We start from the raw sequence: 26,859 nt of genomic DNA, 5'->3' as shown, positions 1-26,859 counted from the left end.
CACACTATGGAAAGTTAAGGTATCCCAAGGGATCAGCTAGTCAACCTCCTCTTTCAATATTGATGAGAAGTAACCTCCTGCTCCTTTGCTGCCTGAGCTATCAAGGGATTGAACCCACAATTATAAAACCAACAGCCACGCTCATTGTTCCCTTTACACACGTCACAAATGTTTGCGGAGGGCATCCACCCACAATCCAAGCTCATTCTGAAGGTATCCGGTAAGAACAATTTAAAGCAGATGCTCAAAGTGTTCATCCAGCAATGAGACACGTCCAAATACTACCACATTCATTGAAGTCCCCATAAAAATGTACAGAAGAGTGACTGGTCTCCAAAGTTTATTAAAAATCAAAGAATAGAAAACTTTACATAAAAATATGTCAATTTTAGCTTCCACGTAGTTGTCCACACAAAAAAATTTAAACATTTTCAAACCTGTAGCACATAACCACAGTGATAGCCAGGCCAATTTATTTGGTTCACCATGACTGAAGTGTTACATGATACCACTTTCCCAATGAGTTTCGCTTCAAAATGGACGCTAGTATAAGACACCAACTAAAGCCTCGGAAGGCTCTTGAATGTAGTTATGCTCAATATTGCTAGTGTGTGAAGACTAAGCAGTACAGGCTCATGTACCAGCCCTTAGATATTATTTATGAAACAGCTCACAATTTTTAAAACTCTCTTTTTTTTTGTTTAAATTGTGATGAGTCTGGAGCATTAAGACAAACTTTTTGCAAACAGATATGCACTACTCTACTTTGGAATGTTGCCCTCTCTCCCTTCAAGGACCTGCTTGTGTTTGACAGATTCAGTAATAACATGAACTACTTCTGCTTCGAAGGCATACAGCATATGAAAAAGCTTCATGCTTGACACCTCATTTTAATATTCAGATATCAGTTTTAAAACCTTCTCTATCTGTACACAGTATAGACGTCCTGTTAACAGGATTCTTCAGTCTTCTCTGCTAGTGGACTCGTATAACTGATCTGTAATTTTCTATATAGCTTAAGAACTCTCATTTAAAAAAAACCCAGGAAGTCAGAGGGCATGAGATGTGACCTACTCCCAGGACAACTGTGGTGCTGTAAAAACAGGGTTAGGCAGGATGTACATTTCTCAAAAAGTTAAAGACAGTGTTTGTCATGGCAATACACACTTGCATAGTATACCTGTATGCATCTGTAAATTAAGTGCCAGCCACTCATACCGCGTACAACACTGGGCTGTGCTCTCCTGCAATACATTAAAAGATACTTCTTGTAATGCTTAGAGCAGCTGAAGTACTTTTTATATATTTGCTCTTAACAGAACTAATGCATACTGCTATACAGATTCCTTAATGGAATCAACATATTTCCTTTCTCCACATTCCTTAAGCCGGGTACCTCTATTTAATAAGATTGTTTGAACCCAAACATTAACAGGTTACGTTACTAAAATGTATCAAAGCATGTCATTCACAACTTCAATTTTCACATCAGGGCTCGAAACCAACATTTTTCCTCTCCCTCTTGAAAGTTTTACTTCTGGTACTACAAATGCTGAATTTGTTCTTCAGTTAAAAAGAATAAAATTAAAACTCATTGGTCAGAGCGAGACCATTGATAGAGGCCAGACAATGAGCTAAAAAACATGGGGTCAAAATGCTTTGGAGCTCAATACCTTCTTAAAACCAAAAGCCAAATCGCACTTTCATTGTGAATCGAGAAGCCTCAAATATTACCAAATATCATGTTTGTAACACTGCTCAGACAACCTGCCAAAACTATGAACCCAACTTAGATAATGCAACCTGGGAAAGGATCTGTAAATTAAAAAAACCTCTTCCCCTTAAATATAACTTATGTGACAATATGAAATTAAATTAAAAATTCCAAGTTATTGCACAAATTATACTTCCAGTATTTACAGAGCAAAAGATCCTGAACTTTGAAACAAAACCAGAAGAGCAGCAAATTTCATTTGATGAACTCCCAACTTGATTTGCTGCAAAGAAAAGAAAAAAAAAAAACAAAACAAACAAAAAATTCCAGGGGGCCGAAGTTTCTTTCACTTCTGAAACAAAAGAAAACTGAACCCACAAAGGAACAGATGTAGCCACAGCAAAAATGCCACAGCATTTGTAAATGTCCTTGCAGTTCCATTGTCAGAGCTGCTTCAGCACTGTATGGACCATTGTGGGAAGGCAGAAAACAAACTTCCACATTTAATAAGGCTTCACAGATAAGCACGACTACTTCTTGAAGATGGACTGAACCACCACACAAAGAAACATGCAAAGAAGTCAGCTGCAGATATTTGGCAACACCAATAAAACGATGTGCTGGACGCTGGTCTCCATCCCTCAAGTGGCACGCAGTTCGTCTGAACAGGGAAGGTCATTTTGGCATCTGCCATTATCTGCTCAGACTGATAGGCAAACTGTCCCTGTGTTTTTTTCTTCTCCATATATTACGATTGTACTGGTGGTGTCCTCGGTTACCAACTGGTTGCCTCATGCCTCCGCTGCCGACAGGGCTGTAGCTGTTGCCTTGGTTATGAGTTCCTTTCATGGAAAATTTCATTCCACTGTGCTGCTAAAAAAACAAAACCAAGAAACACAACCCACATAAGATAAGCACTCAATGTAGGCATACAAGCAACAGAACACATATATGACCAGTGATATTTCCTCAATATACAAGTCATTCCCACAGAACACTGCTTGAGCCAACTGGTGGTCTCACAATTGTCTAATTTGAACTGAGCAAGCCCAATGGCATTAGCAGCTTAAGATGTGTTTTCTGAAAGTGTCCTGCAAATGAAATGGTGTAGATTTCAAAGCATCCTTAGACACCCTCGGATTTCAGCATGAAACACACTTACTGTACATCACCCTTATAAAAACAGAAACCTTCCATATTAATCTGTGACAGTCAAGCCTTTTTACAAGGGTCTTAGCAAGAGCATGACCAAGTGAGATACTCGATAAGACTTTCAGAAGCATCACAGATAAATGGAAGGGCATGATCATGTTAGCTGGCACAAAGCCCAAGTGTGCTCTGCCCATAATCTCACTCAGCTACAGGTAAACTAGTTATGACTTGTAAGTCCTACTGGCCTGATCATAGAGCTACACAGCTCCAATACCATACCCTCATATCTGAACCAAGGCAAAACAACTAAATGATCAGGAACATAACATAGTGTGACACTGGTGTGAGTAGCGGGGGTGGGGGTAGAACGGAATTTCCAGTTAACCTGGAACAGAAACTGACAAAATGTTCAGTGACAATCTGAGTAAGTCTACCACATCATTTCAAAAGGTCTTTTCCAGACTGAACCATTCTATGATTCTATAAGGTACTAGAGTAGTCATTCCTAACACTTAATGGCAAATAGCAGTTGGTTCAAGGCGTATGTACTTAAAATAGATACAGTTTTCAAAGATTAAGTCAAAGCAGACTTGCCAAATAGTGGCAACTTCAATGCAAGCAACCTTTTCTGATGTCTGCAGCAAGACCTTTTGGACTGAAAACTGGCTGTCTTTAATAAAAAGCTAATACATCAATTTGTCTGCTGTAAGTGGTTAAACAGAAACATCCCAAAGCTAATTGATTAGGAATGTGAAATATCTGCAGCTAGTTTAGTAACCTGTGTTTCCAAAGAAGTAGAAAGAAATATAAGAACACTACACCGTCCTTCTAATACAAAACCAAAACAGTTACTGAAGGCAAAAATTCCATCAGTAAGGTTTTACTGTCAAATTATAATCAGAAGAAACACGGAGCATACATAAAGACAAACCCACAAAGACTGGAATTGAGGAATAAAGTTAACTGTAGGGTGGTAAAAAAACCTGAATTATAAAGGTGTCTTGTGGTAACAATCAGCCTTCAACATGCAACTTGTAGAATCATAGGACAGACATGCTAAATACTATCCTCAAAATACCAATGGTAAAATACTTAAGAACAAACAGGAAAAGGGAATCCAAGCTGAGAATCCCTGATGCTTAAACAGGTATAACTGCTTTGCTAAACTACCTACAAGAAGCTATTTATAAAGGTGAACATGAGATAAAGAAATGCAGAATGTTACTTCTGGCAAGTGGTCCTTCAGGTAAACACACCGTCTTGTCAACAATCTTGCGCAGCAAAATTTTCTAGTTCAACAAGTGTGCATCTGACTCAATGATGTAAGCAAGTAAGCATCTACATGAAATGATGTCAAAACACTAAAAATGATCTTTCAGCAGTCGAAACACTACAAGCAGCTGTAATTACAGTACTCTCAACTACAGGCTAGGAAAAAGAAAGACAAAGGCAATCTTTAGTTTTGCTACCGTATAACCAGAACAGAACTCTGACCAAAGAGCATACAAATTCTAAGCAAACCTATCCAATTCTGCTGGAAACGTGAAAAATTTGTCAATTTCATTCTCAATTTGAGGATTTAAAGAAAAAAAGTTGAAGCAGGAAGGTAGGTCACCACAAGATCAAACACCACAATTTGACCATGCTTCATCCACTGCCTTCCAGATACTTTGCACAGCAGAAACTCCTGCAGGACTTCCCTGGCAAGTCCCATTTGCCACAAAAATTGAATCTTTGATTCTCATCTTCTGAGTAGCTGTTCACAAGAGGACACACAAGTTTCTTTCAGAATCTTCAGTAAAAATAAATTTACTGGATGTCTTTTGAAAATCCAAGAGGCTGTATCAAACAGCTCTCTCTTGTTCACACAGCTCAGAGTATTCACATGCTCATGACTCCCATAATCACCGAGAAATGGCAAGTCTGTAAGCGGAGGATGGGGTGTTTTATCTTCTTTCAATCCACTTCTTTTGACAGAATAACCTCTTCTCCCACCCCAGGGCTATTGATCCAACAACTGAATGATAAAAAGGGCTTGTTTGGGGTTTGTTTTTTTTGACAAGTCTATTGAATTTGATCCTCCAGAAATAAAAGCTATTAGAGATGGAGGGGAAACCGAAAAACATCATTTAAGACAAGCTGGCAGTCAGGGACAGAATGGAATTCTGTATCACATACCAGGTTAAAAAAGAGTTCCCAGGTATCTTTTACAGAAGTTTAAAAAGAAAAGGATGATACTTTACCACACACAACGAATGTGGTAGAAATTTAAGTACAAAGTAATTATTTGCTAAGGAAACCAAACTTTTATTCTTAAATACTAGCAAATTTACTCTACTAAACTACTGACATTCAAAGACTGCCATTATTCAAAAAGAAAAGACATAGCCAAACATAGATACACTCTGAAATCGCACAAGTAACATAACAAAGCTCAGGTGTAAACAAAAACAGCTTCCAAATGGCTTTAGTGATTAGTGTTTGTTCTCTGGTTTTGGTGGGATTTGGGGTTTGTTTGGGGTTTTTGTTTGTTTTTGGTGGCGGGGCACTTATTAGCATCTCTAAAAGTAAGAAAAGGAGAAGAGCTAGCAATGAAAATGAAATATCAGTACTAAACTTGTAAAGAGGTTATACATACATGTACATCTCTCTTTTCAGTGAAGAAAGAGAAGGAAGCACTGTAATTTCACCTGTGTGACAAGTCATAGTGCTGTTTCCACAGAAACAGTGATTTCTTTTACTTGGAGCCCAGCTCTGTTACTGGTGCCAGTTTCTGTGTGTAGTGACTGTTGGCAGTAGAAGGTACATAACACTAGGTATTCATTGGGCTTTTCCTGCTCAGATCTTTAATACTATTAATTGTGATGTTAATATTTCCTTAAAACAGTAAATGACAAAAAGCATTTCAATAGCATTCATTACCTTTGTTGTTGAATCAATGATATTGAAGGTTGAAAAATAGAAGATACGGCAGAGAGAAAACCGAAGGCCAAAGGGAGATCTTACTGCTCTCTACAGCTACCTGAAAGGCAGTTGTAGTGAGGCCAGTGTTGGTCTCTTCTTTGAAATAACTAGTCATAAGATGAGAGGAAGTGGGCTGAAGTTGTGCCAGGGATGGTGTAGACAGGTACTAGGAAAAAAACTCTTTAGTGAAAGAGTGGTCAGGCATTGGAACAGGCTGCCCAGGAAGGTGGTGGAGTCACCATCCCTGGAGGTGTTGAAGAAGTGGCATTTCACAATATAGTTTAGCAGCTGTTAGTTACAGTTGGACTCTGATTCTATACAGTGCTCAGATATAATTGTGAGGACTTAAAGCTAAAGAAAAAAAAGCTTTAAAAAAGTCATAAGACAGGTCAGAAATAATGTAAATCTACTAGCTGGTTAAAGCTACAGGATTAATAGCCATGATTGAATCTAGTCTGCAGCTGATCAGAACTGTAATTAAACTCACACACTTCAGAATCATACCACATGAAATATTAGGAGTATTCAGAAGAACTTTAATGCATCATTAACATTTTAAGTAGTCCCTTCAGTAACATAACAGAAATCCTAAAAATACTCCACAAAATTATACTCTGTTTCTCATCATATTTACAAATTCTCTAGCAAAGTAACAAAGCAAAACCCCTAAAAACCAAACAAGAAAACCAAAATCAACCAGAGAAACAAAACCACAAAACCAAGCAACATAAAGCTTTTTGAAAGCATTGATACTGCCTTTCCCACTTCCTCAGCATAACATCTGGAAATATATTAAAAGCCTGCATCTTACATGTAACTAAAATTGAAGTCCTTGTTCATTATTTACATACTGCTTTTGCCAAGAAACAAAGCTCAGTTACCTGACCAACATTTTAGTCATTACTGCATGAACAAAACCAATAAAAATCTCAAGTATCAGGCAATAGTTCAGCTTAACCTCATTTACTTTAAATTAGCTAACAGGATTCCCAAACAGCATCCTGGTCTCCAGGCTGGGACAGTATGGGTTCAATGGATGGACCATTCAGTGGATAAAATAAATGGCTTGTTGGCTGCACCCAAAGGGTGGCTGCCAATGGGTCCATGTCCAAGTGGAGGCTAGTGACAAATGGAGTCCCTCAGGGATCAGAACTGGGACCTGTCTTGTTCAACATCTTTGCTGGTGACAGGGACAGTGGCATTGAGTGCACCCTCAGCAAGTTTGCTGATGACACTAAGCTGTGTGGTGCAGCAGACACGCTGGAGGGAAGGGATCCATCTAGAGGGACTTTGACAGGCTGGAGAGGTTCAACAAGACCAAATGCAAAGTCCTGCATCTGGGTCAGGGCAATCCCAAGCACCAATACAAGCTGGTCAGCAACTGGCTTGAGAGCAGCCCTAAAGAAAAGGACTTGGGGGATGCTGGTGGATGAGAAGCTCAACATGAGCCACCAGTGTGCACTTGCAGCCCAGAAAGCAAATCACATCCTAGGCTGCATCAAGAGAAGCATAGCCAGCACGTTGAGGGAGGTGATTCTCCCCCTCTACTCCACTCTGGTGAGACCCCACCTGGAGTACTGCATCCAGTTCTGGAGCCCCTATTACAGGAAGGATCTGGACATGCTGGAACATGTCCAGAGAAGGGTCATAAGGATGATTTGAAGGCTGGAGTACCTCTCCTGTGAGGACAGACTGAGGACATCAGGGCTATTGAGTCTGGAGAAGAGAAGGCTCTGAGGAGACCTTATTGTGGCCTTCCAGTACCTAAAGGGGGCCTACAAGAAAGCTGGTGAAGGACTTTTTAGGGTGTCAGGTAGTGACAGGACCAGGAGGAACAGAAACAATAGAAACTGATTCAGATTGGATGTTAGGAAGAAATTCTTCCCCATGAGGGTGGTGAGACACTGGAACAGGTTGCCCAGGGAGCTTGCAGAAGCCTCATCCCTGGAGGTTTTTAAGGCCAGGCTAGATGTGGCTCTGAGCAACCTGATCTAGTGAGGTGTCCCTGCCCACTGTAGGGGGGTTGGAACTAGATGATCCTTGAGGTGCCTTCCAACCCTAACGATTCCATGATTCTACAAGGCTGCTTAGCCTGGAGAAGAGGAGACTCAGGGGTGACCTTATCACTCTCTACAACTACCTGAAAGGAGGTTGTAGACAGGCTGATGATGGTCTCTTCTCCCAGGCACCCAGTACCAGAACAAGAGGACACAGTCTCAGGCTGCGCCAGGGGAGGTTCAGGTTAGATATTAGGAAGAAGTTCTATACAGAAAGAGTGATTGCGCTATGGAATGGGCTGCCCGGGGAGGTGGTGGAGTCGCCGTCATTGAAGGTGTTCAGAAGGAGACTTGATGGGGTGCTTGGTGCCATGGGTTAGCTGTTTGGGTGGGTTGGATTGGTTGATGGGTTGGACACGATGATCTTGAAGGTCTCTTCCAACCTGGTTTGGTTTATTCTAATAAAGGTTTATCTTTGAACCAAATACCTAGGTGTATACTTAGTAAGATTCATAAGTGGTTTAGATTTCTAAGCTGAAAAGTAGATAAACCAAATTCTTATTCAACTAGTATAAAACTGGTCATATGGGAAAATAAGGACCAAAGCACTGAAAACAAAGACAAGTATCCTTCTTTGGACCTACTGGCTACTTTCAGCTAAAACTGACAGGATCTTGAGCCCTGAAGAGATTTTGTAAAATGAGCCAAAACCTCATTCTCTTTCTGTTAAAAAAAACAACCATGGAGACTAGAAAGAGCTCAAAAGCAAAATGGGTTTTAGATGTTTTACCATTTAACACTAGAGAACTGGAAGATTTAATGCTTCAAGGGAGCAGGCTATAACGGCCCTTCATATATTATTTTACTTTGTATGGTAGCTCTACTAGGAGCCCGTGACAGAAGGAAGCTTTTGGGCATTTGCACCTTGCATAACAGGCCTGGCAGCTACTAGTATGACCAGTTCAAAGAGAAAGTACTGTTTGAGAGATTAGAGAGCCTAATCTCCAGATAAAGTGACAGCAGAGACTACCATCATAGTCTGAGCATATTTTAAACTACCTCATGGTAAAGAAAGTCTGACACAAAAATACCCTTTCTGATCTTGTCACCAGTAAAGTTTCAGAAGTGAGGGGTGAGAGTCAAAACAACACTACCAGAAGACAGAATTCCTCCTGCAACTTTGCTACCTTTGTAATATTATCTGCATACCTATCACCATGAAGGAACATGACAAAACAACTTCTCTGGCATAAAGCTATCAAACTTAAGCCTTAAAGAACAGTCCTTACCTCTCAGGCTTATGACCTTTTAATTTAGAACAAACATTGAGCAGATCTAAAGCACTTTCCAGATGATCTGATATCAATTACAGCACAGGTGAAAGTCAGTAGAGGAAACGCATGTGAATATTCAAGCGAATGTCAGTTTGGGAGCAATCTGATCTGAATACAGTGAAGATAATGGTAAACCATGCTAATAAAAATCAAATTTCTTCTACATTTAGGTAAGTTCATATGTGGTGGGTTTACTTATGCTTATAGAAACTATACTTAGAATCACCCCTTTTCTGCAACTGCAAAAGCTATCAGGAAGCAACTACCACAGTGGCCAGAGACTTTCAGAGTCACACAAACATCTAAGCTGGATGCTTACATGGAAACCTCTGGAGATCATTTAATACAATAGAAGGCTGTATTAGAATCAGATTAGGTTACTTAGGGTCCAGTCAAGCTGAGTCAGTTAACATACTCAGAAGGACATATCCCTATATAAAGGCAATCGATATAAATATATGACAAGCCATAATGAACAATATCTTGAGCACCATTTTCACCTGAACAGCCTCTGAAACTCAGAAGCAGTTTTTTCTTCTCCCCATTCTTTAGTAGAAGAGGTAAAACACCATCGTCTTTTCCTAATTTTGCACCTATTAAATCAAACCCCAATGTTCCATCATACACACGAGTTGGGAGTCTGACATTTAGACATTGGAACTGTTTTGGAAGTAGACAGTAGTGTCCTCCTTTTGTGTATGCAAACACACAGAGACCAAAAAAGGGTATTCCACCCTAAATGAGAGCTCTAAACAAAAGGATAAGAAAAATGACATTTGGTTGACTGAAGAAATCTTCGGTACCCAGTAAGTTAATATACTGCAATCTCTGAAACATCACTCCATACTAAGATTTTAACATAACTGTACACCTGACCAGTGATGACATCTGCAGTCTCAGAAATATTTAGTAAAATGGACTGAAGCCTTGACATGAATTAAAAGGTTATCTTTACAAATGCATTCTTTAACTGCTTGCATTCATCTAACAAACATATTTTTGATTCAAGCTCCTGAGCAGTGTTATTTTTGTTTCTAATGGTACTAACTTTTGAAGAATCATGCATTCCAGACAGACCAGCATTATTAGTGTGACTAAGCAACAATTGTTCTGGGTAAGAACAAACTCTGAAGCCAAGTATTTTAGCTAGTGAAGTGCTTGTAAAGCAATATAAACAAGCTGTATCTAAGTCAGAGCCTGACAGGAAATGGCCACACACAAGCTTCACCTAATGAGACTGTGGTATTTCAGCACTGACATTAAGGATTGATTTCACAGCTGTCTCCTGTGCTTCAGGACTGAGCCAGTGAATGTTGCTATGAAATTTTCAGTAACATACAACATACTCTCTATCAGAAACCACTGATCTAAAGGTTCTTCACTGGAGGTTTTCTTAGACACAATAGAAGCCAGCACAGAAGAAGGACTGGTGTCTACTAGCTTTAGACACTCCAAAAGTCCATTCTCTTGGGAAAAAAAAGGGAAACTTGGAAAGTAAGAGAGTTCTGCCCTAAACAACATGAAGTTTCTTCTGTCTTCATTGGTGACTAGGTGACCAGCAATCCAAGAACAAACTGAATTTACCTCATCCCTGAATAACAAGGCAAAGATGGAGAAGGAGCCTTCTCCATGGGAAATCACCAAGCAATTCCCATCACCTCTATCCATCAGGATACACATGCCAGTATTTGCTTTCCTGGTTATTCCAGTTGGCAGCACTGCTTCATAAACTGTTCTAGTCTCCCAAGTGACATCTCAAACTGCTTCTCAGCAAAGTAGAAGAAAGATTACCTTGGAAAAATGATGATGGTCCCAAAAAAGCACACAGACCTGTATTATGAGCTTAATTAGTCCCTGAGCTAATTCTTCAATTAATTATGCACTATGAAAACAGAACTGGTAATCACACCAAAGCTATTTAAAAAGAGTATTAGAAAGCTCTAATAGCAAAGAATTTGCCCAGGTTTTGCCCAGGAAGCCCTCCTGCCCCTCCCCCCCCAAAAAAAAAATAATTAAAAAGTAAGGCACATTAGGAATGAGCTCATGGGTGGTCTCCACATCTCCTGTGGGAGCGCTGCATACAGGTGTCCAGTGGAGAGTTGCCCACTGAGTGTTGGACCATGCCCAGTAGAATACATCCATTAAAAGTAATTAAAGTAGCATGGTCTTAAGTTAACATCAACTGCAAAAGGAAAGGCATCAACCTTATCTACCTAAGTCATGCTCCTGAAAGCTGCAAATTAAAGGAGATATTTACAGTACTCTGAACTGCAAATTGCAAGAAATCCCTCTGACTTCACACCAACCTAAGAGAACATCTTTGTCAAGCAAAAGCCACAAAAATATTCCCAGTTTTGAATGTACAAGTACTGCACAAACGACTGAAAAACCAGTTAACAAGTACTGGAAAGGGCAGCCAAGTAACAGAAAGCCAGAAAAAAGTGCTGCAGAGCAGTTTTCCAAGATTCGACATTCCAGCTCAGATCCAAAATTCATGCAACACATTGCCTCCTCACAAATGAGGCAAAAACTCTGAATGCCAGCTTGTTTTGTACTAGCAACTGCATGCCTTGCAACTGGAATCTTCTAATTTTGATGAAGTTAAGCTCCAAGCTACCCCTTCAGAAAAGCCTAGTTAAGGAAATGAATAAACTAGACTAAGTATGCATTTCAGATTTAACTCATTTTAAATAAACTTCCAGAGTTTCAGATTGTATGCTACTAGCATGTGAATGCTCCACTGCAGACACTAAAAGAGCAATTCATTGTTCTAACAGCTTCTCACCAACAGAAAACATTCCTGTACAGATGGTCTGGTTTTGCCTAGGTAAGACTAGCAGCAGGGGAAGACAGGTAAAAGGAGGAAGGAGAGGGTAGCAATCTGTGTAATAATTCAGCAGATTAAAGGAAAAGGCACATTTCAAGATACAAGCAGTACTTAGTAGATTGAGAATCGCAGGATTAACTGGGGAGAGCTTTCAAAGGTGGTGCCCCTTCCACGTTAGCTTGCCTCTAAGGCAATAGTGGAAAACCTGCAGTATGCAAAGAGAAAGTATCCTGGTCCAGACGAAAAAAAGCAATAGGTATTGCAGTGAAGCGCCTAAAACAAGCAACTGTGTAGTAACAAGGAGCAATCTGTGCATAAAACTAACCTATCCTAACTCGATGCTGATATTTCTGACTACTGAAAATGCTTGCCCAGGTGAAAATTCTTCATTACTCATCCAGAAGTTCCAATTTTGCAAATAAATGTTTTCTACTTTTTTGTGGCAGTTACCATCTTCTAGACACGTAAATCAAACTCATAGGCCAGATAAAACGTTCATGGTCTGGATGATAGGAGAGGTGAGCCTCAGCACAGCTGCAGAGGACACAAAATTGGAAGAAGTGGCTGATAGAAAAGGTGTTAATGCTGCCATCAGGAGGGACCTCGCCAGGTTAAAGAAGTAGGCCAACAGAAATCTCATGAAGTTTGAAAATGGAAATGGTAAGCTGTGTGTGCCAGGACACACTAGGCACTAACCACTGGGAAAGCAGCTTGCAATAAAGTGACCAGGGATTTCCAGTGGACAAGTTGAATATGAGCCAGCAAGGAGCCCTTGCATCAGGGAAGGCTAACAGCATCCTGTGCTGCATTAGGAAGAATATCTGTAGCAGGTCAAAAGAGGTGATCATTTCTCCTCTACTTGGCACTGTCCATGACACTCAAGGGGTTCTGGGTTCCTGAGTAACAGAAGCATGAACATACAGGAGTGAGTCCAATGAAGGTACATGAAGATAAACAAGGGAACTAACAGTTGTCATAACAGGAAATTATTAACAGAGTTAGGACTGTTTAATCTCAGGAAGAGAGAAGTCAGGAAGGATCTTTTTTGATGGGTCTCACTTATGAGAGGGTATAATGAAAAATGAAGCCACACTTGTCTCACTAGTGCCCTGCAAAATGTAAAATCTTATGTTATGTCCAATATGTCAGGAAAGTGCTGAATTGAATCAAAAAAGACAAGGTCATGGTTAAAGATATCCTGCCCCTAGATTCCCAAGAACTGTGACAGAAGGACAGAAAAAAAGTAACAATAAGTACCTGAACAAACCCAGGTTTCAAAGAAACCAGCTCATTATTTTATCACAGGCAACCTACAACCCACAACTTGCATTAAATCTCCTATGAAGCAGTTGTTCTGACTAGTAGTTTTAATAGTCAAGATTGAGGGTATTTTCCTACAGAAAGAGGTACTGAGACCAAGGAAAACTGAGGACTCTTCTTCCTGTTGTATTAAAACAGGTACATCAGCTAAAATATTTCAGGCTAATTGAGTAATACAAAGTTCCCTTGTACATTCACCTTCCAGCACATTAAATATTTTGGTAAGAATTCTTGTACACATGCTTATAACTTTCTGTACCTATAATACATTTTAAAGGTAGAGACATTACAAGTGTTGGCAAGATCTACTCTAATAATCCAAAATCCAGACAGCTAAACAAGCCTAGTCAGTACTATTTCTTCAAACTCAGAAACTAGCTTTCAGATACACCTATATGAAGTTTCTATTTTAAGAAGAGGAAGTTAACCTGAAGGTCTGCCACTGGTTTGGCATCAGAAGTCTTAAATGCAACTTCAGGAGTCAGGCATCTGATACCTCCCCTTCAAATATTTCTAGGTGGCAGCATGCTGTGGAAGGGGTCTTATATTCAGATACATTCAAGCACAAGCCCCTTTCCCACCCATTCTTCACCCCACACTTGTGACATGGCAGATAATTCTATGATTACATGAAGCTTAGCACATGCTATATGAAGGCCATCTTCAGAGGTTTTCAGACTGACAGCACAGCTCAAATGAGCTACACTTCCTATGAAAAAGGTGCTCCATTTAGTTGGCTCATACCTGATTACTGGCGGCCATTATCAAGGTTCTCGTAGGCGCAGATTGGGGTTTACCACTTGGCATAGGCAATGTGGGTGGTAAACTGGCCATAAGCTGAGTCGCTGCTTGCAGACTGAACTGGTAAACATTAGGAGCTGTGCAAGGTGGTGTATCAGAATCCTTTTGGCAGAGAAAAAGGGGAAAAGAAAAGCAACTTTACAGAAAGTACAGTTTATACAGGCTCCGCACGTGAAAATGCACCCACATACCAACTCGTGTGAACACTGCAAAATTCACTGGGGTGTTTGCTGGCTTGTTTTACAGTGGTGAAAGGGAAAATACAAACCCATACTATGTTTATTTTGCACATCTAGCAAAAGTTCAATCGAACCTGCATCAAGGAGACAATGTCAACAGGTCTATGGCAATCAGAAGTCAGTTCCAGCCAAGGAAATCTAAAGCCTTACACCTCTACCAAATTTGAATTCAAAGATGGGAACTACCTTTGGGAAAACAACAAGAGGAGCAACACTGTTAGCGATACAAGGACTAGAATTTTAGGTGCCATGACAAAAATCAGTCCTCTGAACAGTGTACATAACGTTAGTACAGCAAAGTTACTCACTGTAATTGTTATAGTCTTCTCCCATTCTACCCAGCAACAGCAAAATTAGGGCTCCACCTACCAAGAAACAAGCAGACGGTCTGCCAGTCAAGACTAGTATATGTGCACCAGTCACCTGCTTCGCTGCTAGTTAGGAGTCCAGTTTCCCACCCTTACCAGTGGACATATGAGAGATAAGTCTCCAAGGGAAACAAGATGGATGTAGGAGTACAGGAAAAAAATACTGCAATGAACTGGGATTTCTGACTAGTATTTGCCTTACTTCTATTCTCACTAACAGCAATTACAATGTACCATAAAGCATAGTGATGATGTTAAAATACCGTGTGCCTGGAGCACTTAAACAACCAAGGAGGCAAACAAAAATGCAATGATTGGTAGGAACTACTGAAGTGCAAAAACAGCCAGCTATTCTTTATCCCAGACAAGTGTTTTTTCCATTCTGACTCACAGTATAGCAAGAGACAGGGCTCGGCCGATTAGTAATTTAGAAGTTACCATATGGCTCAGATTATCATGGATCTTTACTGTTAAAAGTATCAATTGAAATAGTTTATTGATTGTTCTCTGAAGATTAATTACCTGGAAGCAAAAGCTCTTTATTTAAATCAAGCAAACTTTAAGCAGACTTTCAGCACTACACCACTTGCCCCTATGTGACCTTGCTTTCCACATCAGATGTTTTCAGGGTTAAGAGAAGAGGCTATCTAGGAAAATATTTTCAAGAAGAGGAACAAGAAATTTTAAAGCTGTCCATCTACCCAAACCAATGCATTATCTTTTGAGATGCAACCTTCACAAACTTGACAAAAAGAATAGCTTAGCCTCTCCACTCAAAGAATCTCTCCCTTCTGTTTAGATACAATTACAACCCTAATAACTGACATACCTAACCCAAATGGGACACGGCTCACACAAGATTTCCACAGGGTTTTGTGCAACAAAAAAAGTTAACTCTGGCATGGAAGCAGCAGCAGATGGAAAAGAAAAGAGAGCCCTAAGGTTTAACTGAGACTAGATAAATCTCAGCATAAGGAAGCTTATGTTACTTCATTTTTGTAATACATATATTATGGTGCCTCAAACTTACTGATAGGTGTCTCATCCCATACAAATATATTGTAGCTCTCTTATGAGGTACTGGACTAATAACAACACTTGCTGTATGGAATCCATATGCTGACTTAACAGCATGAAAGTCCTTTTGTGAAAAAGAACATTACCATCCTCACTCAAATTGGAAGGTTAACCTCAGTGATGAGAAAATGAAGCCTTATGGGAACAAAACTGGTTTTCCACAAGTGCTGCCTACACTGAAGGTTTAAGTCTTTTCTTGGTCTTCTGGACAGGACTCAAATGTAATGTGCCAACTTGAAGGTCTTCTGAGTTTCTGTAAGTAAATGCATAAAGATAATATTGACACTTCAGATCCATCTCAGGAAGACAACAGCTCTGACCCTTACTGGGGTTAAGAGCTACCTTGTAAAAAGACAGATGTAAATTGAAGAGGTAACATCCCTTAATTGATTTGAGCAAGTAATCTAGGGATGAAGCTACAATGACTGCACAAAGAGTCAAGGTCTTGATCTCTTGAACACTACTATTATGAATACAAATCAGAGTCCCATATCATGTAAGGAAAATATCTTGAAGAGATGCTTCAGGAAACAGAGACTGATAGATATAGGTTTATCCTACCGAGATGTTTCCAGTTTAAAATATCCTCCTTAAACTAGTTTCAACTTCCTGAGTAAAAACTTAGTATCTTGAAGGAAGATTCCTACTATTCATAGACTTTAATGTGGGAAAGAAGAGAAGTTACTGAAAAGAGAGGTACTGACAAACCCTCATCTAACTGCAAATATTGCTTGTGAAATGAAATCCCCTAGCCTTCAGCCTGGATGAACACTGAAACACTGTGACCATATGGAGGATGAAGAGCTGAGACAATCTTACAATCCAGAAGTCTCTTCCTGACAGAAACCAACAAAATTCATATCCCATTGTAAAATATATCAGGATCTCATCAGCAAGATATTTACTCACCAGGAGCTCCTTACTAACTAGGTAAGAACTTATTTCACTTGCATTAGTAACTCAAGTTTTCAGATACAAGGTAAACTGTACGGGTAGATTTATTCACTAAGAAAATAGTTCATTTTCCACAGATTTTGTGGGCATTTGATTACACTCATAAGCTTCCTTTCCATCATCCTAAATGCAGGAAAAAGCGGTGCCTTCTGCTTTGTTTCATGATGTCACCAGCTGAGGTTTCAGTTTACTTTTGAGCTATTTCCAAGCTGGAGTAGCCTAAGGAGATCTCACTCTATGTTTTGGCGCAGTGGTAAAAGCTTAATTATCCTAGAAGTCAGTACTCAGAAATCAAAACTTCAACAAGTTTCTTGCTAATATGACAGATTTGGGCTTTCACCTTCAACTCCCCATCTGTCAAGAATAAACTATAGAGGCTCTGGCATAAAGGTTCTTGTTTCCATTCTCAAATTTCCTATTATTAAACTTTCTCTCTCTCCTACAATATTCAGAAGATAGAAGATGCGAGAGAAGGACAACCATTTCAGTAAAAACTGTGCTCCATCTTTAAAAGCAATGAACTGAAACCAGTGAGAAAACTGGTGTTTGTAGTTAATGCTTCAAACTTTTGTTCATGGGCTCTTTCTTACAACTGCAATGACTTTACAGAAAACTTCTGCCAGTCTTACTCCTCTTAGGCTGCTTTCCCCATTCTAGCCTTATCCATTTACATTTGATGTTACGAGCTAATTTAGAAGTGAAACATAGAAATCATAATCCTCATTTTACTAGCTTCACCTTCTGCATCAACTCATCACAGGGATTAGGTGAAGACAAGCAGGAGCAGCTAGTGAACAAGAACATCCCTAGCAAGAGCATGTAACTACCAAGCTTAGTAAAACATTAAAACAACACTCCTTGGAACACGATGCAACACCAGAAGCTTCACACTTCTCATAGTTTGGGCCCACACACAGGAGCAGAACTTCGATGCATGCTCTTGCTTAACAGGTTTTACCCCAGCATACTTAACTCTGCTTGACAAAAGATGGTTTTATGGATTACAGCCCTCCATCTCGTCTCTTCACATCAGCTTGTGCCATTTCACTTTTTGGTAGGTGGAGCCATAACTTCAAACTATGTTGTAAATAAATTAGAATTCAAGCAACCATAATTTGTAGTTCTATGGGACATGACATGGTAGAAAATTTGTATCAATGAATTTGCACCGTTTCCATTTAGCTGCCTATAAACAACACAAAACAGCCTCAAGTAAGATGCAAGTGGAGGATTTTTCTGCCTTCAGGTCAACTGCATTACAAAAGGAAAATATCTTGGTCATTGTGCTTAGAGAAAGGGAAAAGTAAAAGAAGCAACACAGGATACACAAGAAAGCTGAAAAATATGCATCCTCCTAAAATGTTAGTGTTCCTTTTACAGAGACACAACTAAAGGGTAACCTGCTTAGTTATCTACCAAGAGTAGACATAATCACAATATCCTTTGAGCCTCACTTCATTATATCCTGCCAAGCCTGACTGCAGGCTTATTCCATGTTACATCAATACTCACTGTATTTCAGATAAGTCATCTTAAATATTTTCCAGAAGTGTGCCAATTCCCTTTGTTATCTCTAAAACTTAGATTTAAGAGGCTCTTACCTGGTTTATATCATTAAGAGTACACTAATATTTCAAGTTAGTGTTCACCAAGTTAAGTCCTAATGAGGACTACGCAAGCTGAACATATACCATATTACAATGTCAATACTGAATTTAGTTATTCTTCCACCCTGAAATGGCTTAGGTACTTCTGTGTGGGTTTTAGGGGGAGGAATCTTAAGATATAGCAAGAATATGACTAGCCTTTGGCATCACAACAGTATCTGAGCAAAACTGTGTGCTTCTCTCCTTGCTTTACTGACACCATAGCAGAAAAGTGTCATTTTAGTTGCTGATTTATACATGCCCTCTGTACCCCTTGCAGATTATAGTCATTTAATGAAATTACTTTACATTATTGTGCTCAAAATTGTGCCTCCTGTGACTCTGCAGAAATTTACTCTTGCTTCAGGTGGATACAGATAAAAGACTGCTCAAGCAATTGAGACAGAAGAACTGAAGGAGAACATGAGGGGGTACAAAACAGCACATGGCAGAGAAATGGATTTTTAAAAAACCAAATGTGGGATTATGTTGTGAAAACAGTCTATGAAAATGCTAAAAAGTTAGAGACAGAGATTGTCTTCTCCCCCAAACTAGACTACAACAGTATCTTGTTCAAACTTCAACCACCTTGACATGAGTGCATGCTCTTTGAGAAGTCAGAACTATTTAAAGTTTTGCTGCAGAAGCCCAAAGAACATTATCACCAAAAAGACTGAGATATGATGTATGATATTTTCCAGATCCAAAAATTCTAACAAAATTCTATAGTGGACTAGATCTAAGAGTACATATCCATTATGTGCCAGAAAAGAGCTTTAAAGCTTTCCTATGAGCCATTGCATCTGTTACTGATATGCAGGTACCACTGTCACAAAATGCTACCCTTTGACATTACAGCAACAAGACTGTAGAGTATACTCAGTACAAGAAACTACACGAGACCAAAATGAGACTGCAAAGACACCTAGGAATATTTTTCACTTGGCAGGAGATTTCTTCAGCACTACTCTATGAGTTCCTAAGATAATAAAAAAATTAGATTTCCAATCTTAAGCAACAAAAAAAACTCACGTTACCAGTTAGAGTGCAGGGCCAGAACAAAAAAGCACCCAGGAAAACAAACCAAAAACCATTTCTCAAGAGAAATTTGGTCACCATTTAGGTTCTCAGATTGACATCTGCAACTGGCCAGAACAAGCAAAGAGCTGGGGGCAAGCACAGATAATTTAACCTGGTTTCAGACTCTCATAATAACATAAGTCAGTATAAAGGTTAAAGTGAGATTTTCTCATGCCAGAAGCATATTTTCTATTATGGAACAGTTTGACTCTTGCTCCCATAAAGCCAAAACTCACTTAGCAGTGTCCCTGACAGCAAAGATGTTTTTAAAGCATCTTCCATTAGTAACTTGAACAGTTGTTGGATCACATGGAAATTCATAGTACTTTGCAACTTACCTGTCTGCCTGAGTAAGTAAGTGCTGCCTTATTGTCAGGGCAGCATATGGTATTTTAAATACCTGCGCAGCAGAACACTTCATTGAGAAAACACATTACTACACAGGTCAGTTTGAGAATTAACAGAATCCAGAAGAGTCAAATGACAACCACAGCTCTTGTGTCCATACACTTATTTCCATGTGTTTCTCAGTTTGCTGATCACTAATATTTATATTCTTCACAGCTACAGTAACAGGGTGGTAACTTTACCCATCAGGATTTTGCAAGGAACTACACTAAGTGCCAGTAAGAGCGAGAATTCTGCACTGGTATGTACAGTAAGAAACTCAAACTGAAAAGCTATCTCACTAACAGTAATGATATACAAATTTCTCTTCTACCCTGGCCCTTACAAAGTCTTCTTTCATGACTAAGCTTTTGCAGTTTGCTAGGACACTTATGAAAGAGCACATGACTGGAATGTCACAAGACTGACGGTGGCATTTTGTGAAGAACTCTGCAGTTTTGCAAAATCAGTAAAAGGATATCTTTTGTACTGATTATGATTCAGTCTCATTAGACCCAGTTCTTAGTTTTGGGCAGCACAGTCAGTGTTCCAGAAGTGTGCTCCCCTGCAGGCTAGTCATGGAAGTGCAGAGACGAAAGCAATAATCCTGAATTTGAGGTGGTGTGCTGAGAAAAAACACACACCTAAAATACATGGGGGGGGGGGAAAAGACTGCCCTTGAAGTCACTTCTCTTGCTCCTCAGTGGTACACAAGTTCTCATCTTCAAAATACTACCATCACTATGGTCCCCAAAGGAAGGAAAACAGTAGCAGGAACAGAAAGAACTTAGGGTACTAAGTTCTTGTATCCCTACGCTTTCATTTTTGTGAGTGCATACAAAAGGTGAGAGTTTGACTCCTAAATGTTCTCTGGTTTATGCCAATCTAGTCTCTAGAAAAACTTGATTCTTTTTTCTATTCTGACAACTGTTCTCCAGCTGCTGGAACACACATGTATCCACTGCTGTCTACAAAGTCCCTCTATGTTCAAGACAGCAGGAACCTTGTCTTTTCAGCTACTGACCCGTAATATGGAACAAGGCAAAAAACTGTAATGCTGCCAGAACTTCAAGGGAGCACATCTTCAGAAACCATATAGCATGCTGTATTACAACAACTGAACCACACTGTTTCACCAAAAATGCAAGAGTCCCTATGAGCAATATTGCACTGCTTTGATAATGCTTGAATAAGCAACACTGCCAATATTGCTTCAAGGACATAGTGACATCTATGCAAGGCTTCCAGACTCATGGCCAGCGTACAGGGTTGTGACAACTTCAGAATATAGCTACCTCTGTCAGAGTGGACAGCTGGAATAAGAGGGGTAATATGACCAAGTCACAAATTGCCATGGTCATTTCCTCTTCCTCAATATATGCAAGTTGACTGCTATTATACCAGTGGACAGACATCAGAAAGGTCAAGGCACACCTAATCACTATTAGCAATGAAACTGTAGCAGTGAATTGAAAAGCAAGTACACTATCAAGTCCCTCTAATTTGACAGCTAAATTCTCATAGTTGATACACAAAATTCTGTAGTCATGCAAAATACATTTCCAGAAAGTGTCCTGATGCAGATCTTGTGCTTAAAGATAATGGTCATGTTACAGGGGTGAGGGTTTTTTCCTATCAAAATACAATCTTAATTATTGAGAAGACATCAAACTGTCAATCGAGGATCTCTACCTCCTGCATTGTCTTTATAATCTCTGCCTTGCTTTCAGTCTTTAGTATCAGAGAAGTTCAGAAGATTTAAACGGATATAGAATCATTCCTGAGAACAACCCTTAAACAAGGATCAGTTAACCACTACACATTAACTCCACAGTGATGAAATGCAGCACCTTCATTCTCTCATTCTGAAACTAGTACCAAAGTTCACTGCATCATACCTGCATTCATGGCAGTACACCAGAAATTTTGACACAAATACCAGTTATCACACACGCTACTGTGTTCCTCTGCTGGAGACTGGGAATCATCATATTATGCCAGATCATGCCACAGAAAGCCTCTTCAACCCAACCAGGACTGCTCAACCAGAGCTTGGTCATCCTCACACACCCAAGTGTGAGTAGGATGAACTTATCAGCTATTTATCAGAAACCTGCCATTCCATTCCAAATTAAGATACATGCTGGCAGTCTACTCATGACATGATAACAATAAACAATCAGGGCCTAAACCAGGGTGTCACAAGCACAAGGGCATGTTAAAAAGGGTAGCATTTCCATTTACTTTATGGATGCTCAAACTGATTGGCATGTCTTACTTGTTGGGAGCTTCCTTTACAATTTATATTAGTTTCTTTGGCATCAGGCAACAAAGTTTCATCTTCAGCAACAGGTAAAAAGGGACTAAGGGGAGATCATAAACACTATCCATTACATTGGGAGTGCAAAACCTACTACAGCAAAATACTACATCGTGATGCAACCAATACCTTGAGAGTGGTGAAGCCCTGGAATGGGTTGTCCAGGGAGGTGGTCGAGGCCCCGTCCCTGGGGGTGTTTAAGACCAGGCTGGATGAGGCTCTGGGCAGCCTGATCTAGTGTGGGGTGTCCCTGCCCATGGCAGGGGGGTTGGAACTAGATGATCCTTGTGGTCCCTTCCAACCCTGACTGATACTATGATCATGAAATACAATTTTGTGTTTGAGAGCCTACACTGCCCAGTTCCACGTTGATTTAACTCCATACCAAAACAAAAGCATTTCATAGAATCTGAGGAGTCTAGGAACATACCTCAAAAGACTACATCTTCCTCTTTCAGGAAGTTATAATAAAGCCCTGCAACTACTTTCAGATTGCACCTTTAAACAAGGAAGCTGACAGTAAAACTTCACATGATGGTCTTATTATCATTAAAACATGAACTGACTTCTAGGCTGAAAAAGTAAGGAGTATTCACCTTTACTGCACAACATCATGCTCACATTCAATCTGGGGTATGGGAAAAAAGGACTAGAATTTGACAATGGGAGATTTTGTTTGATGGGAAGATTTCTGAAGTTCTACTACCTCTGTTGTTCTTAAATGGCTGATGTTAACTTGGGTTTCTCATTTTATTACATCAGGTAGTGATAGGACTAGGGGGAATGGAATGAAGCTGGAGGTGGGGAGATTCAGGCTAGATGTGAGGAGGAGGTTCTCCACCATGAGAGTGGTGAAGCCCTGGAATGGGTTATCCAGGGAGGTGGTCGAGGCCCCGTCCCTGGAGGTGTTTAAGAGCAGGCTGGATGAGGCTCTGGCCAGCCTGATCTAGTGTGGGGTGTCCCTGCCCATGGCAGGAGGGTTGGAACTAGATGATCCTTGTGGTCCCTTCCAACCCTGAATGATACTATGATACTAACTACTACCACAGAGTAACAAGAATTTAAGATGGACTCAAGACCCACTCATGAGAAAGGATTTATTTTAGTCATTTTTCTGAGCAGGGAAAGCAATTAGTTTGCTGTACCAGCTTAGGGATAGTATCACATTAGCTGCTGTTCTATCAGTTGAGACTTTGAGCATGATAAACTCTGATTCTTATCAGCTTAACCGACTATAAAAACCAAAAAGCTTACAATGTCGCTGCCGGAGAGCGATGATACAGAAGAGGCAGAAGAACCAGAGGATAACTGTTGTGTACTAGCCAATGACAAAGTCAAGCGTTGGTTGTAAGATGGTTCAGAGTCTCTGTTCTGTTGCTGCTCTCCATTGCACGGAGCTAGCTGGTCTCTTATTTTCAATCTATTGTCTGTTAACAGAAAACACAAGCATCATTTAAGAGCACAGAACACAAACATAAGGGCCTTGAAATTGAAGAGCGGCTCCAGTTTAACAAGCTAATTGAAAAACAGAAAACTAGCCTTCGGTTAGAAAGTTCAAATGCCTTTGATTTTTTCCTACGTAACTGAGGTGACTAATTTCAAGGCATAAGTATTTTGAGTTACATCAAATTCAAGAAAAAAAAGTTTAAGTTGGTTCCAAAGATTCCTGCTATACCTACCAAGTTCAGGTGATACATTAATTTTGCTCCCCCACTTCTTTTTAATCCAGGCCCTGTAGTCAATCACTTCTTGGGTCACTTTGATGATTCTACCTAATGTGCTAAAAAAATTTTTTAGATTAAATATTAAACAAAGATTGTTGGTCACATATTTGCAAGCATTTCAACAAGCAATCAGATTATGCTAAAAACAATGTAAGACACCCCTAAGTAAATAATATGTTTGAGTTTTCATTTTAGTGTACAATTTAATCCACCGAAGTTTTTAAGTTTTTAAGGTAGTATGTTACTTAGGTTCCACCATACTAACATGCAAGCTGACACAGCCAGAATTTTTACTCTGTATTTCTACCAAGAATGTACATGCAGATACCAGCATACTTGATGAAGACAACTGACAGGTTCCTGCATTTCTCCACATAGAAAATACTTTTACTGCAACAGTTATGAGATACACCCAGCCCTCATGCTGAAGATAGACCTTCATTAGTTCATCCTTACAGATTTACAAGACAACTTAGAAGGTGTAAGGTCTCCACAATTATAAATGAATTATTATGGACATGAGGTAGCAGAAACGAAAAACAGACTGACTCCAAAACCAGAACAAGCTTAGAACTGAAGAAAATTCGTAACATTAAGTGGTTCAGAGAAAAAGCCTACCTGGTCCTTCTGAACAGTGATTAGTTCTCAACCTGTACAAGTAATATTTTTCCAATATACCTTATACCAATATATAATTGGTATATTGGTATACCAATATACCACAGCATTCAACTATGTGAATTGTACTTCTTGAGCAGGAAGTTGCATCTGCATTTGAGAGCTAAGCTTTCCTTTCATCATGGTCTAGTGGCCTAAACACTAACTGTGAACTCCATGCTCAAGATACATGAAGCATGGAGTATTGTACAAAAATGGGCTGTGGAAAGTCACCATCCTAGAGAGTAATGTTTTAGCCTTGAAAATCTTTAACATGTCAGTCTGTTAGTACTGAAAAAGGCACTCCAGCATTGTAAGTAAATATTGAATGAAACAGTATCTAAGTGACAAGTCCAATAGCTGCAGAAGGGCAGCACAGTCAATGTTGTCCACTGCTCTACATATGCAGATAACATGATGCATGTTCAGAAATAAAGTCTTGAATTTCACATGCAGATTTATCAGCAGGATTCTCACCACTCAACACCTAAAGATCTGGGTTATAATAGGCAATTCTTGGGAACCACAGTTTGATAGTCAAGTAGAGTGCATTAAGAAAAGAAATAAAATAGTATAGTGTTTTTGCCCATGTACACACCCATGACAAAGGCATTTTAAATACTTGATGTCTCAAAACAGAAATTAAGCTAGAGGAGAAAACAAAGACTGGGATGACCAATACTGCAGAGAATCAGCTGTGGCCCAGGAGTTGCAGTCCAAGGGACCAATGTCAGTATTAGACTCAAGCACACATGACAAGTCTCTTCAGCACTGTGACAGAGAAGGAAACCTTGCAGCTAAGCAGTCTCATCTGATAATGCCTTCAAAAAGATCTGAGCATTTACTCTGGGATAACCTATACATTGAATAGCTATTACAAGCTGTGGTCTTGGAACCTGAAAATGACTATGGAGTGAATAATGCAAGCTCTTCTGGAAGAGTTAGTCAAGCCTGAAGCTTCATGGGAGCACATTCCCAGAAGCAAATAGTCATGCCTTCACAGATATGATGGAAAATGAATGATACAAGCTGGTATTTTTATCTCCTAGAACAAAAATGCCTATCAAATTTGTGTAAAGGGTGAAGCTAATGCTACACCAATGATTACAGCAGGGATGCACATACAGAACCTGAGAATCTCTTTGTGAAAGGAGCTAGAGAGAGAATAAGAGGTCAAAGCTCTCACTTTTTGTAAAAACATTGAAAAAATTTGCTAAGCCATCTATATGCTACCATAGAGACAAATTCCTCCAAAGAGAGTACAAGAGGGTGGAAAGAAGTTGTTATTCCATCCCATAATCCTGCATCCCCATATAAGCAGACCTCATAGCCAATTCTGCCTCTTTCCCCTCTCTGCTCTGGGCATGCAGCAGGTGCTCTCTCTTTGGTTTGTTGGGGAGTGCAGCCTTCTTGGCAAGCTATTTTCTTCCTGCACAGCTGGGCCTAGTGTGCCCAGCTAGCATGGGGCAGCAGTGAGGCTTAGTGGGGAGAAGGTTTAAATGGCCAGGGGAATATTTTTCTGATTCATCATTGAGGCCTAGTGCTGGAGCAGGGGAGGTTTCTCTGGTTGAGACCTGGTGGGCCCATCTGGAGAGCCAGGCCCAAGCTGATTTTGATTGTGTATACATCCTTTTGCCTTTGTACCTTTTGTATTTGATTTACTTTTGTAAATAGTATTTCTATTTAACCTCCTGTTCTGTGCAAGTATGTTTACTTACTCCTTTGGTGTGAATTCATTCTGTCCTCAGTCCAGAGCTGTTTCAGCTCAAAACAAGACATGCTGATATTTTTTAGAGACAGGCACCCACCATTCAAGACCTAAAGCAAAGGCCTGTTTCAGACAGCACATTTCTGCTTTGTCAGCAGAATTTAACACACCCTTTGACAGCTCCCAGGACTGTCTTGGCAAACCAGGGGCAACCCAAACATGACATACAGACCTATTAGCAGTAGCATTATTTGAACTACACATTAGAGACTAAATAACTTTGGTATTTTTCGAGGATTGTCACCTGTAAATGACAACTCCAGACATGCAGTAGCAAAATCCTGCCAAGACTTCTCAGATTGTTAACTCTGGCCTGTCGGCATGACAGTCCCTTTTCCTCACCCACCTGCACAGACCACATATGGCTCCAGAAAGGTTACCAACCTGCAACTCTAGGAGCCTAAAAAAGGCTTCAAAGTCTTAGTCATAACTGGAAAGGCACATAGCAGCATGACCAATCTTCATTTCATATGACCACATGACCTCAAACGTGGCTATGCTGCTGTTTAGAGATGCAGTCTAAGCACACA

The 26,859-nt window shown here is 39.9% G+C and overlaps 1 protein-coding gene across 2 annotated transcripts in view; it reads right to left on the bottom strand.

The window, feature by feature from the left end:
* Positions 1-323: 323 nt before the first annotated feature.
* Positions 324-26,859, bottom strand: part of TENT4A (terminal nucleotidyltransferase 4A) — a 57,534-nt gene continuing 30,998 nt past the window's right edge. Inside the window, exons 9-12 of one of the 2 annotated variants that reach the window (XM_068147735.1) lie at positions 23,860-23,960; positions 23,435-23,607; positions 14,053-14,211; positions 324-2,587 (exon numbers count right to left, since the gene is read on the bottom strand). In XM_068147735.1, coding sequence (XP_068003836.1) covers positions 2,408-2,587; positions 14,053-14,211; positions 23,435-23,607; positions 23,860-23,960 — 613 coding nt within the window. In that variant the 3' untranslated portion in view covers positions 324-2,407. The remainder of the gene's footprint in view (positions 2,588-14,052; positions 14,212-23,434; positions 23,608-23,859; positions 23,961-26,859) is intronic. The other variant, XM_068147737.1, reaches the window with a different exon arrangement.

The sequence above is a fragment of the Melanerpes formicivorus genome, unplaced genomic scaffold, assembly GCF_026170545.1.
Source record: "Melanerpes formicivorus ecotype bairdi unplaced genomic scaffold, bMelFor1.0.p_v2 SCAF_15, whole genome shotgun sequence".
NCBI lineage: Eukaryota > Metazoa > Chordata > Aves > Piciformes > Picidae > Melanerpes > Melanerpes formicivorus.
This window is presented reverse-complemented; position numbering and strand designations above follow the sequence as displayed.